Raw genomic sequence first — 12677 nt, 5'->3', positions numbered from 1 at the left:
TGCAAGTCCCTGAGTGACAAGCACATATAGTCTCTACAGTCTAAATATCCACATTCTGACATTACAACACAGCCTTCTGGCCTTTTCCCTCATGGCCAGCACCCATTTCACCCTTTCCTCTTTACAAACTTTAACAGCAAAAAATCATGTTTTACATTTGGAGAGGTCTCCCTCTAGCAACAGCCTGGTTTTAGCTTCAGTCTCAAATCCAAGGGTTTTCTCATGCAGTGCTTATAAGTCTTAGGCAAGGGCAGAAAATTTTTCCATCCCAACATACTAAAAACCAATTTTATTCTTCCTCAGAAATTGGTGCAAAAACTTGTTCTTAAAAAATCAAAACTCATCACTGGGATTTTAAAATAATAAATGCTGTTTGTCAGCAAGAGTCTTACCAAAGACAAAAATAATGACTCAGGAAAGAGTTAGAAGTTTGGAATTTAGTTAATTCTTAATTGAAAAAGAAGTCAAGGGTTAGAAATACTTGGGGGAAAAGAAATAAAAAAGAAATCACAGAAGGGGAGTTTAAGAAACTGGATATGAAAAATGGGAATACAAAATAAAATATTTCAAATTAGATCTAAAACATTTAAGGCAAACTGCTTTCAGAGCACTCTTATCCTAATTTCCCTTGTGAAAGTCACAAAAAGAAATTTTGTAAAAACATTTAAAATGTGATAGAACTGCATCATTTGGGAGAAAGTGATTCTACCAAATTCTGACAAGCGGTAGAAAGAATTAGGGGGTTTGTACAAAAATAACTTGATTATTTACAGAAAATAAATGCTTCAACTGGTTGCATGGAAAGGATGCATTTAATATTCAAATTAGCCAAATATTTCACCTGACTGCATTGCCAATAAGATTCTAAAAGTTCAGAAAAAGATTAAAAAAAAAATGTATTATTATTTCAGCATTAACAGTATTTTCTATTTGATTTCCTCAGAGGAAAGGATTTTTCTATTCTAAATGGATCAATATCAAGAGGAAGAAATGCCCAGGGAAATAATTATCCATATAATTCTCTTAGAAATTTCTAAGTGACAGAATTTCAAATGGATATAAACAATGGAAACTTAATAGACTGTTTCACAGATGATACAGTAGAAAGAAATCAGATCATTCTCCAATACTTTAAAATGGTATTTTTTGTCAACAAATTTAGCAAGTAACATTTTAATACTCACAAGAATAGATCTGCTGGATCCAAAATTGACATTTTTAGATTACCACTTTCCAAAACAGAACTGTACTTTTGGATTACTGTCCACTTTAATGCTCTTATCAGTGCAGATTATTTTTATGCTTTTACGATACAGATGGCTCCACAATGTCACGCGAAAGAGCCTGAACTCAATTTACTCCTCCTGATGCACATCCCATACTCTTAGCTCTGCTACTCCTATAACCTTTGAGAGGCAGATTAAGACACTCTCGGAGCTCCTTCTGCCCAAAGAAAATAGATGAACCTTAGTCAATAAAGATCTAGAAATTGCACTACAGGTCCCAAACAGGCCCCCCCAGATGCTCTGCTCTAAAGGATCACCACAAAGAACGTCAGTCTGGCAGTCAGGGAAAGGACAAGACTAAGTAATATCCCACAAAGGTCTACCTGTGCCTGAATTACTCAGACATAGTTCCAGCTATTATTAGTACTCTACCTAACAGAAACCTTTCCCTGAGCATATGAAGAATCTAAGAAATCTGTTAAAAAGCCATTATAGACAAATAGCACCTTTTTATTATATTTTGTTACCAAGAGAACTTGCATGCAGCACTTAGACAAATACGGCAGAAAATGCTGAATTTCACACAAACTTATATTTCAAATTGTTAGCAGTAACTTAATGACACTAAATAAAGATTCTACTTCTAATACCTGCATATAGTTATTGACAAATATTTAATAGGTTGGCAGGTTTACTTTAATTGCCAGTGATGGCTGATGCATAAAAATGGAAGAATCTGTAGCCAGTCCCCTCCAAGCCAAAGGGCAAGCTCAAAGTGCTGAGAGCCAGAAGAAATAACTCTGTATTTGCTGATTGAGCAAACCTGAATGTCAAAAGCCCTTAAATTAATAAGTACAACCAATCCCCCTTCCTCTGCCCCTATGCAGTCTTTGCAGAGTGGAACTGCACCTCAAACACAACAGAAAAACAGACCAGACTCATTTTAGAGGAAAGCAGGACCTATTCAAAGAGAATGCTTTGTAAGTTTGTCCATTAAACACCGCCAAAAGTAAATTTCCATATATAATTTGTCATTAATTAGACCTACCCACTAGATACTGTGCACATTCACACAGAATTTCTGTTGTATCTCCTTGTTTTTTGCAAGACATGATCTACTGCCAGTGCACTCCTTGTCTCACATTGGTATCTCAGCCATGTAAGTAATCTTCTTTCCAAACACAGGATCCAGGAGATCCATATTTTGGCTCCAGCTTTGCATCAGACAAGGTAAGATTTGTGCCATTACTTCCATGTCCATAAAAGGAGATAGAGGAGAGACACTGTGAAGTACTTTGTGTTTTGAAAACATAAGGGCTGTAAGCAGAGTAATCATTAGCTGCTTGTGTCATTATGGTCCCCAAGAATAGTAACAGTGGACACTACAGCGCTAAATGCTGTACAAATACAAAACAGTTGCTGCTGTTCATTTGCCATGCAAAGTTAAACTCAAGTCAATTAACTAAATAATGAAATTCCACCTAGGAAAAAAAAAATGTTTAAAGAACAGCAATAAAAATTAACTACAGCCAAAAAAAAAGTGAGAAGTAATTCATTTTCCCTTCCAAACAAGATGTAGCATAAACAACTTTAGAAAATAACTAAAATGCACCTTCATCCCACCTCCTACAGCTGTAGTAGCACTAGCATTTGAGTAATAGTTTCAATCTGCATGCCATTATTCACTTTTTAGGCCATTATTTACTTTCCATGTGTACAGAAAGAAAATGCACTTAACCCAAACACTAAGATTTTTTTCTAGGCTCAAAGGAAGTATAATTTACTTCCTGCTTACTATCTATTTTAAAAAAGAAAAATATTCAGTATTGGCACAAATCTGTTTTATGTTTTCCAGCACTTTCATATGGAACTGCTAAAGCTCAGGCTTTATCTCAATTAAAGGGAGATGCAGAAGACTGAAAGCTAACCATTAAAAGAATGAGAATGAAACAGAACAAAAAAATAATTATCAAAAAAAAAAAAAAGGAGCTGATGAACTGAATTTATCACTACCGTGAGGCAAGCACTGCCTTCTTCCTTGACATTTGGTTCTGAAGTCAGCTGTGCCACAACCTGGCTTTGCCTATCTGCAGTAACACAGCAGCCCTGTCAGGTCGTTATTAGGACTTCTCATTTCTGCTATTTGCCTCTTCTGATTTTCTTAATTAGGTCTGAGAACATGACCTTTACTACAGAATGCCATATTTAGCAACCAACAGATGAGATAACATCATACACGCAGGTCAAAAATCAATATCTAAACCCTCTGGTTACTGCTGTGGTTTTTAACAGTGAAGAAATCAAATCTCTAGACTCACAAAGCTTATTTTAGCCAGACATCTGCAAGTTTGGTTAGAATTGAGAGAGAAACAGCAATAATTCATGTATAAGAGCACAGGGTGTGAGAAGAGATGGAAAGGCTGATTTTTCATTTCTAAAACTATGTCCACGCTTTCCTTACACGCATACATGCACACTCGTAAAACCAGCAAATATAGGAAACTCTCTTTTTTACTTTGAGAGGAAGAACAAGAATAAAGATAACACGTCAGTAATCTAAAGAAATCCCACTTTCCACAGTATCAATTAAAAAATTTAGCCCTGACAGGCAGCAGTCTGCTTCCCAATGCTTCTGATTCAAAGGAGCCATCAGTTCCAGCAGCTTTTTGCTTACCTTGAAGAGGCAAAACAGCCAAATAAGATTTGGTGTTATTAGCACCTAATACCACTCCATCTTTCCAGTTCTAAGCCAGCCCCTAATACAAAATAGACTAGAAAGCAACCATTTAGATACTCAAATAAATACCCTCTGCTGTCTCATCTTTCTGCCTCTGATCAATGCAAGTATGCTGAATGGGGGAAAAAGAACAGAGTAACTGATCCCCGTCTCTGAAACATGCTTCCCTTTATATGCAGTGTAAGTACCACCCTAACAGCAGCTTTGTGAAATAATTCAGAATCTAATATATTCAATTAGCTCTCCTTCTTGGACAAAGGCTATCACCATGCATTATCACTGAAAATGTAATTCAGCATTTTAATTCTTCTAGCGTTATACAGATTGAATAGCTTATGTAGACTACTGTTCTCTCTTGAACAGTATGATAAATCATGTCACGTTTTACAAAGCTATAAAGAAATAGCCCTGAAACCCAATAACACCCTTACTCATCTGTGACTCAGCAAAAAGACTAATCTGAACATTAGTAGTGCAGAAAATGAGTTAATTGGCATCTTAACAGTCACGGCAGAACATATAGAGTAGGTGTTGGGCAGGGACACAGCAACGCAACCTCCTCTGGTATTTTGTGAGGTATCCATCAGCAGAAAGCGTAGATGTCCCTGAGCCACCAAGGTGTATGAACCTGGAGAAGACCAGGGAAACAAGCAGAATTTAAATTAACTAAACACCTTAAGAAGGCTTACAGCAGAGGAGATAATTTAACCTTGAATGGGTTAAATGGCATAAGAGCTCTGCAGTGCCTATGTACAATGCCCACACAATCACGAAAATAGAGAATTTAAGGGCAAAAGGCAGCCTGCACCTTCAGAGAGTAGCATAAAAGAAGCACTTCATTAGTAGCATGAAGGCTGGATTTTTAAGAAGGGATGTTAGAGAAACTCATATTTGATTGGGGAAAAAAAAAAAAAAAAAAAAGAGGGAGGAAAAAACGGTAGACAAATAAGAGAGCCACGCTGAATCAAATCCTCAAGAGACTGGGCACAGTAAGTGTTTCTTTGACTACATGTCTTGTATCCTGGCAGTCCGCTTTACTCCACTGGCATTTCCCCAAATACTCCTTCCACCTACCTGCCTGTTAAGGAGTAACTCATGCCTGGCACAGCCCTTTGGGGCCATCCTGCAGTACAGAGGCACCAACAGAAGTCAGACAAGCAGCCTTCCTCCTCCATGACCACTTTCTTTTCTATTGCACTCCCCTTCTTCCTCAGGCTACGGCCCCCAGGCTCCTTCTGAAGCTACCACCACCACCTAGGAGCCACACCAACAACCCCCTAGCCTTGCTGAAGGGCCTCTGGCAGGTTACAGCCCAGAGCTCACACCTTCCTTGGCCTTGGCCCTATTTCTCAGGGGTCTCTCACAACGGGACACCCAACCAAGCAAACCTCCACCACCACCACACCCCAACCCAAGGCCCATGCTCCAGCCCTTCCACTGCGCCACCTGGGTACAGTAACCCAGTTGTTCGATTCTTCCCCAGGAGCACTGCTAAGGAGTCACCCAGCCCCGGGGGGCTCACTAATCCCTTCTCATCTATTTTCATCACATCCAAGAACCACTATTTGCCAACATTTCCTCTACGCCTGGATCATACTCTGTGATACTTCGCTGCTTTGTTATAGGCATTGCATAGACAGTAGGTTATGACTACTTTAAATTTAATTAGCCACAGAAAAATATTAATTCTTTATGAGATTTATCAATAGACTCACATGCAAAAGCTAGTATCACCTAATTGAATAGATCCAAATAACATTGGTGAGCTACAGAGTGTTTCAAACAGATTTCATATTATACAGTTGTTTACAGTTTAAAAGAGTTTAAAAAATTATATTTTCCAGTTTGCAAAATTCATCTAACCCAAAATCTCTTTATAGGCCCCTGTTTGTTCCATAAAACTACAAATATGATAATTTATTCCCTTGCTCCTTATTGCAAGCAAACGGTAAAACAAGTCTAGGGAAGTTGCATGCTTTTCAGTGTAGCTACTTCAGTAATTCTTAGATAGCTAATTTGTATTAGCATGAGAGATTATTCCACTAATAAGGTTTAAATTAATCTATTGCAAAAGTACTGCCTCAGAGAGTTGCCAACAATCTGACCAGCAACACATTCATTTTTTCCTCTCTCAACTCACTGTTTACTTTCCAGCCACACCATGCTCACTTAGCACTAAACAGCTTAATTTACTTCTATTACTTTTTTATTGTGTTTTTTTCTGGGACTTTTTTGTCATCATAAATTTTGTCCTTTCAAAGCTGTATATCTTTTCTGCCTACATGCCATCTCCTCTCTTATTCACTCACTCAAGTGAACACTGGATCATTCATACAGAATACATCTTTCCTGATGATCTTTTACAATGCATTTATATCTCTTCTACCTCAGCTAATAAGAGTGATATATGGTTCTCAATTTGGCATCAGCTAACAATTGATCATAGTGTTCCATTCAAATACAGATAGCAATTACTACTACAAACTCCTTATTTCAGAGATTTATATGGTGGTGACATGACTGGATTCCACTCCTACCATGAGATTTCACAACAAAAGTGTCACATGTAATAAGTCAAATTTTTTCCAATATAAATTATATGTTATGGTATTATGGCTGAAAACCACAGTATAAAATTGCTCAAGCTGACACTGCAAAATATGCTTCAACTTGGCTTTGGAATTCAAAGTTTTAAATTGCATTGTTCTTGGCAAAAATTGTGGAATTTTCTTTAAGCCTGTTTTTTATTAAATCTACTGATTGATGTCTGAATACAGAAAGATAACATTATCCCCCGAAGTAGGTGGTATTTCCTTAAGTGAGGAATAATACTAATTACTATAAAGGCTTACTGACAAATGTTATTGTGATCATTCAAATTCTAAAGAGATTAATACCACATGTTTTAAGGGCTATGTAAATTTTAGACCAGTATTTTCTATTCTTACTTGAACTATACTACAGCATGATGTATTGTCTTAACAGTAGAAAGTTTACACCTAGCATTAAGTTGATTCATCAACCAGTGGAATATTTTATCTTCCTGAAGTTCTACAGCATGTCAATAAAGTAATTCGTATTTAACTGTATAATTAGCTTTCCATATAGAAAAAAACAGGAGAAACATTAATAACTTTTCTTTCATTTGGGTAATAACTGAAATTTCTCTACAGTTATTCATTCCTTCATTTGTTGATTTCTGTTCATGTCTGAATATGAGATACTGTACTGTCTCTTTGAGCACAACACTTGAGATCAGGAGCTTCATACATTCTCGTATTTAATTCTATGGCCTTAAACAAAGAAATTAATGGTTTTTCTTTCCTCTTCCATCTGTAGAATGTGGCTATTCATTCTTAAGTGTCTCTTGAATTAATTGTAGTTATTAATAGTTGTATTGATTAATAGTTAATGAATGCAAATTATTTTTGTGGACAAAAATATTCTCAACCATGCAGGGAGGAAACTGGAACTTCAATTATATTAAAAAATGTGAACTGAAAATATACTAATGTTCCAAACTGCAACAAACCCAAAGAATTTTTAAATTGCCTGAAAAACACATAAGTTACACTCCATTTTGTTTCAAGAAAATATTTTCCATTATATCTTATAATGGAATAATGAAGTAAATTGCAAAACAAAAAGTTACTTCAAAATAGAAAAAACATCCGGTATCAGAATATTTTAAAAATTAGTATCTGCTTGTCAAAAATATTGATCAACTCCAGTTTCATATATTATAATTAATCTTATACTGGTGGATCACTTTAAAAATTACAAAAATAGTTTCACTATTAATCTATCAAGAGCTAAACAATGGGACAGTCCCAAAATTACTCAGAGCCAAGAGAGCCTCAACACCCTATATACACAGCTTTTTACTTCTTCAGCATCAGGTCCTGTATTCCTTGCAAATCGATGTCTCCATCACAGTAATTACAGTATTCTTAAGAACAAATTGACTTGTCAAGTTAGCTCCTCCATGATATCCTCAGTGTCTTCAGTGACGTTTAATTGAACAGAGAATGACAGAAGGCAGATAAAACAGTGAGCATCCACCTGCCCCAGACCCCCTTCACTACAGGGACTGCAACAAAGCCAGGATTCTATTTCCTCCTGTTTAAAATCATATATGGAAAACATCAAAACAGGAAAATAGCAATTCATATTCATCTTATTATATCATCACTGTTGACGCTGGGTATCATTTAAACTCTGGCAATTTTTTTAAGAGTATACACATTAGGACCAAAAAAAAAAAAAAAAAAAAATGCCTGCAGTATCCATGGCCACCTACTAACCCCTGTCTCATGGCTCAAAGGGAATTCCATTTAGCAAAATCAAAGTGACACACAGGTAACAATCCAGTCTGGCCACTTGTAACTTGAGCAGCACAGCCTCACAGCTGACTTAGTCCAACTGAGAAGTAATATGGTGTGTAATACAGGGTGAGAGACAGGTAAAATTTAAACCAGCAAGTTTGAAAAAGGAATTTGACCCACAAGGGAATGTTCTATACAACAGAGAAGATACAAGGTAAAGCTTTTCTACTTTCAAGACTCCTTGAATGTGGCTTTTTATTTTTTTCCTTCTTTAATAAAAGATTATCTTTCTCATTACAGGCAGTTCATGAAACAGTGATCAGCATATACTGTCTTAAATCCCCACCTGATGTGCATTATGTTATTCTGCTGGCATTGCTGGAAAAGCCCCTCAGGTCCTATAAACCAGTCTATGAGCCCTTAATAGAAGTACAGCAATTTACACCAGTGGAAACTCTGCTCTAATGACTCTACAATGATTTATATCAGCTAAATGTCAGAACCCACTAGGGGAAATAGAGACAAACAGTCTTGAAAGGATAGCATCAAGAAAAATGGTTTTTTCCTTAGGCACAATAGTTAGAATAACTAAAACTAACACTGTTACACTGATTAAGGAGGCTGTTGAAGAGCCATAGAAAAACTGGAGTACCAATCAACTTCTTATTGTTACAAGGCAACACTGAGACAGAGAACCTGAAGAAATTCAAACTCACACAACGAGAATTTCTCTGCAGAATTGCTACCGTGAGTCTGAGAGCGCCTGTGCTCAGCTCAAGGGCTGTCACAGCCACTGGTATAGGCATTTTCCTCTGGGATGTTCTGTGGGTCACCATCAGCCTACAGGTACAAAATGCTCCTCCAGTAAAATCAACAGCAGGTTGCTGCTATCTGCAACGGGTGAGAAAAGCTTCCTTTTTTTTTTGTCTCTTGATTTTTATTTATTTATTTGTACTCTTTCAGTCTACATGTCAGAAACTGACATACAGCCACTCCTTCCATTGCTTTATCAGTGCCATGGCAAAGTAATATGTGAAAAACCTGCAGAGTAATCTGCATCCTGGATCCTTTTTATGACAAAAATATTTAAGGACAGGTCTCACAAGGCTTTTTTGTTTGATCTCATATGTGTTATTTTAGTCCATAGCTTTATAGAAAATGAAGACCTCTCTAGGGAATTAAATATCAAATAACATAATGCTTTTTCCACTACATTCAATAGTTTGCCTACTTGTCCTCAAGTCATTTAGAAAAAATACTTTAAATACTTAAATTTGATAAAAACCTGTATTGTGTATTTTTACAAAAGTAATGCAATTTTATCTTTTTACTCAGATATTGCACTTGGCATAATTTTCTTTCAATAGCTAGGTTGTCCTTTATAACATGGATATATTTTGAAGTAACTCATAAAAATTAAATTTTACAGGCTAAAAATTAAATACTAAGCACTGATGAGATGTGTATATAAGTTGCAGGTTTAGTATGTGTCACAGAGAAATACAGACACGTAATGAGTTGATGGTAGAGAATTTAAAAGATGTAATTAGAAAGTAGACTGCTGGAATCCTTTTCAAGATTTTATTAACAATTAATTAACTCTCTGGACTGTTTAGGCATGGAACCTTAATATATTTAGTTTAGGAATATTTTCTTGGCAGCCTGATCCAGTAGGAGATGAAGCAGCTAAAACAGGGTAAGTATTGTGATTTTAACTGTCTGAAAATTAGGTCTTTTGCTGGCTTGTGACCTGCTCCCAAAGAAATGAGCGAGAATTAAAGAGGAGTCTAGATTTCCAAATTTGTCCCTATCCTTTTGTCTAATTATGGAATTACGAAACAAGCATCAAAACAGCATCTTCAATTGCTTCACCTTCCTCTAAAACAACTGTTGCCAAAGAATGCTGCACGGGTCACCAGACACCCACACGGTACTTTCTCGTGATCTGAGAAGATTTAGCGAGTCACTGCCTGCTTCTTTGCCACCTGCTCTATTGTATTAGAAGCAGCCAAGAAAAGAGTATTATACTTCTCAATTGTTCATGTGAAGAATTGCCATTAGAGGACATAACCTGTTCCGTCAACAGTGAAAGCAAGAGAGCCCTGCCCCAAGAAACTATCCTGACACACCAACTCAAGCTTTTCATGGTGAGCCAGATGAAGCAGTTTTCCTCAGTGTTGTACAGAGATTCTGCTATCTGCTTCTGCTGTTCCTCCCAAACTCCAAGAATGCAGAATGAATTTAAATAAATTCTGACACCAAAAACCTCAGCCTCTGCCAGTGCAGTTAAATATGGGCCCTTCTGGTTAGGACCCATACGCAAACTTCTGTGCGCTGAGGACAGCTACTAGGGACATATGCACGCTAATTCAATATATTTAAAAGCATATCTTTCTTTCTTCCCTCCCTCACCTCCCCCCAGCCATTAAGTAATAATTAATGAGTGGAAGTAGAACTAGTATACTGACCTCATCGACATTCTCAAATGCATTGATGACATCATACGGCAAGCACGAGAGCAGATCGATCACAAACCAGGTCTTCAAGTAATTCATGCGAATAAGCTTTGGGTCAGAGATCACCTCTCCTGCTGGCCCCACAAAGGTGGTATGGAAATTAAGCACAATGTCTACCAAAAATATGACATCTACAATGCTGTCGACTACTAACCATGCCACATTGTTCTGTTTGGTTTTAAAGGAGACATTGTAAGGGACCAAAATAGCAGTGTAGAAGGTTAAAATCAAGATGATCCAGTCCCAGGTAGTCTTGAAAACACAATAATGTAAAATTATATGTGGTGGAGTCTTTGGTGCCTCTTGTTTGTACTGTGGGAGGATTTCAGAGCCCAGCTGCAATACCTGTAGTCACAGAGATTTCGGGAGAAAAAGAAAACACACTTAATTTTTTAACATTATTTTTCACATTGTAGATTCTCAAGCTCAGTACAATAGTTGATAATAATACATGTCCATTAACTCATTTTATCACCACCAAATGGTAAGCAAGTCAGGTTAAGTACTCTGTTAAACAAATTAGCATCAACCTAAGAACAGTTGTTTCTTTTAATGCCATTAATTATTTTTGACACTAAACCTACTGTGCTGTGTCTCCAAGACATATAGGGAAGAAACAGCTCCTTCAGCAGTCTAAATAGACAAGACAGATAAATGATGGGCAGGAAGGCAGTTGCAAACAGAAATCAATGGCCAAACCAGGAACAATACCACAACTTCTGAGTTCCAGTCCAGCACCAGGACTGCTGGACCACATTGTTTTCCAACACTGTCTATCTAACTCTTCGCTATACTGTATCTGAAATAGTCTTATACTACAATCTATCACGAATGCACAGGCCTTTGTTCCTCTTCTCTAAGCTGTGTAGGACCAAAGCCTGTGGATAATTATCCTCAATAAGCTCATTTTGAACTTGAACTTTTCACTGGGAGATGATCAGTGGCTTCACTATCTAATGGTATGCATACAAGTTACAGTGCATTTAGCTCTGAATTCAAAAAAAGTGCTACATCAAAGATGATCTGTCAGCATCTGTTCTAAACCCTGGACCTCAAGCTGAGCACACGTTTCTAGTGTTCTGCATAACTGGAATCTTGATCAATGCTGCCCATTTTAAGTCTACTATCTCTCCAGTTGTGCACACTAGTGTAAAAAAAAAAAAAAAAGAGTATGATCATGTATTTAATTCTTGGGAACTAAAGTTTCTTTTATATACCTATGAACAAGAATATGTTTATTTATATCTAAGGATATACATGAAGTTGAAACTAACATGAAGGACCTGTCTCCAAATAAGGGTAAGTTAAATTTTAAAATGAAATTTACCCTGGATGAGTTACAGGTGAGAACTGAAAGGAAGATGGAGGTTTTCTTGAGTGAGATGTGTTTGCTAAAGCCAGATTCATAGAATCTGTGACAGCTATTTAGGAGTGTGGTTCCTTTTTCACATTTATTTACACATAGTTCAGAGCAATCAGGAGCAGAGAAGGAAATTAAAGGTCCATCTTCTCATGGAAAAGATCAGACAATATAGCTATAAACAGGAGGATGCCTTTCTTTCATGCTCCTTATCTCAGCTTTTCTAACGTCAATTATTTAGACGAACATTTTTATCTGCAGACATTTCTAAGTGCTTTTTATTATTATTTTTTTGTGGATGGGTAGGCTTTTTTCCAACAGATTAAGCCAAAGGGGACCAAAGAAAACAATCAGCTGCAAGAGTCCTACTTGGACAAAACAACCTCAGATCAAGTTCCCTGCTGCTTTGAGCCTCACATAATCACCTACTCTTGTGCCCAGCTGGGGTCAGATACTGTCAGACCACAGTCCCTTGCACATGTATAAATGACAATGGGAGTTGTAAGCCTACTA

General features: G+C 37.0%; 1 protein-coding gene across 3 annotated transcripts in view; it reads right to left on the bottom strand.

Moving 5' to 3' along the window:
• Positions 1–12677, bottom strand: part of KCNH1 (potassium voltage-gated channel subfamily H member 1) — a 185562-nt gene that overhangs the window by 134000 nt on the left and 38885 nt on the right. For all 3 annotated transcript variants that reach the window (XR_006165065.1, XR_006165064.1, XM_042789835.1), the window contains exon 6: positions 10757–11149. Coding sequence is in view for 1 of the 3 variants with exons in the window: in XM_042789835.1 (XP_042645769.1) it covers positions 10757–11149 (393 nt within the window). In the remaining 2 variants the exon portion in view is untranslated. The remainder of the gene's footprint in view (positions 1–10756; positions 11150–12677) is intronic.

Source organism: Tyto alba, unplaced genomic scaffold, assembly GCF_018691265.1.
Source record: "Tyto alba isolate M040663 unplaced genomic scaffold, T.alba_DEE_v4.0 Super-Scaffold_16, whole genome shotgun sequence".
Taxonomy (NCBI): domain Eukaryota; kingdom Metazoa; phylum Chordata; class Aves; order Strigiformes; family Tytonidae; genus Tyto; species Tyto alba.
This window is presented reverse-complemented; position numbering and strand designations above follow the sequence as displayed.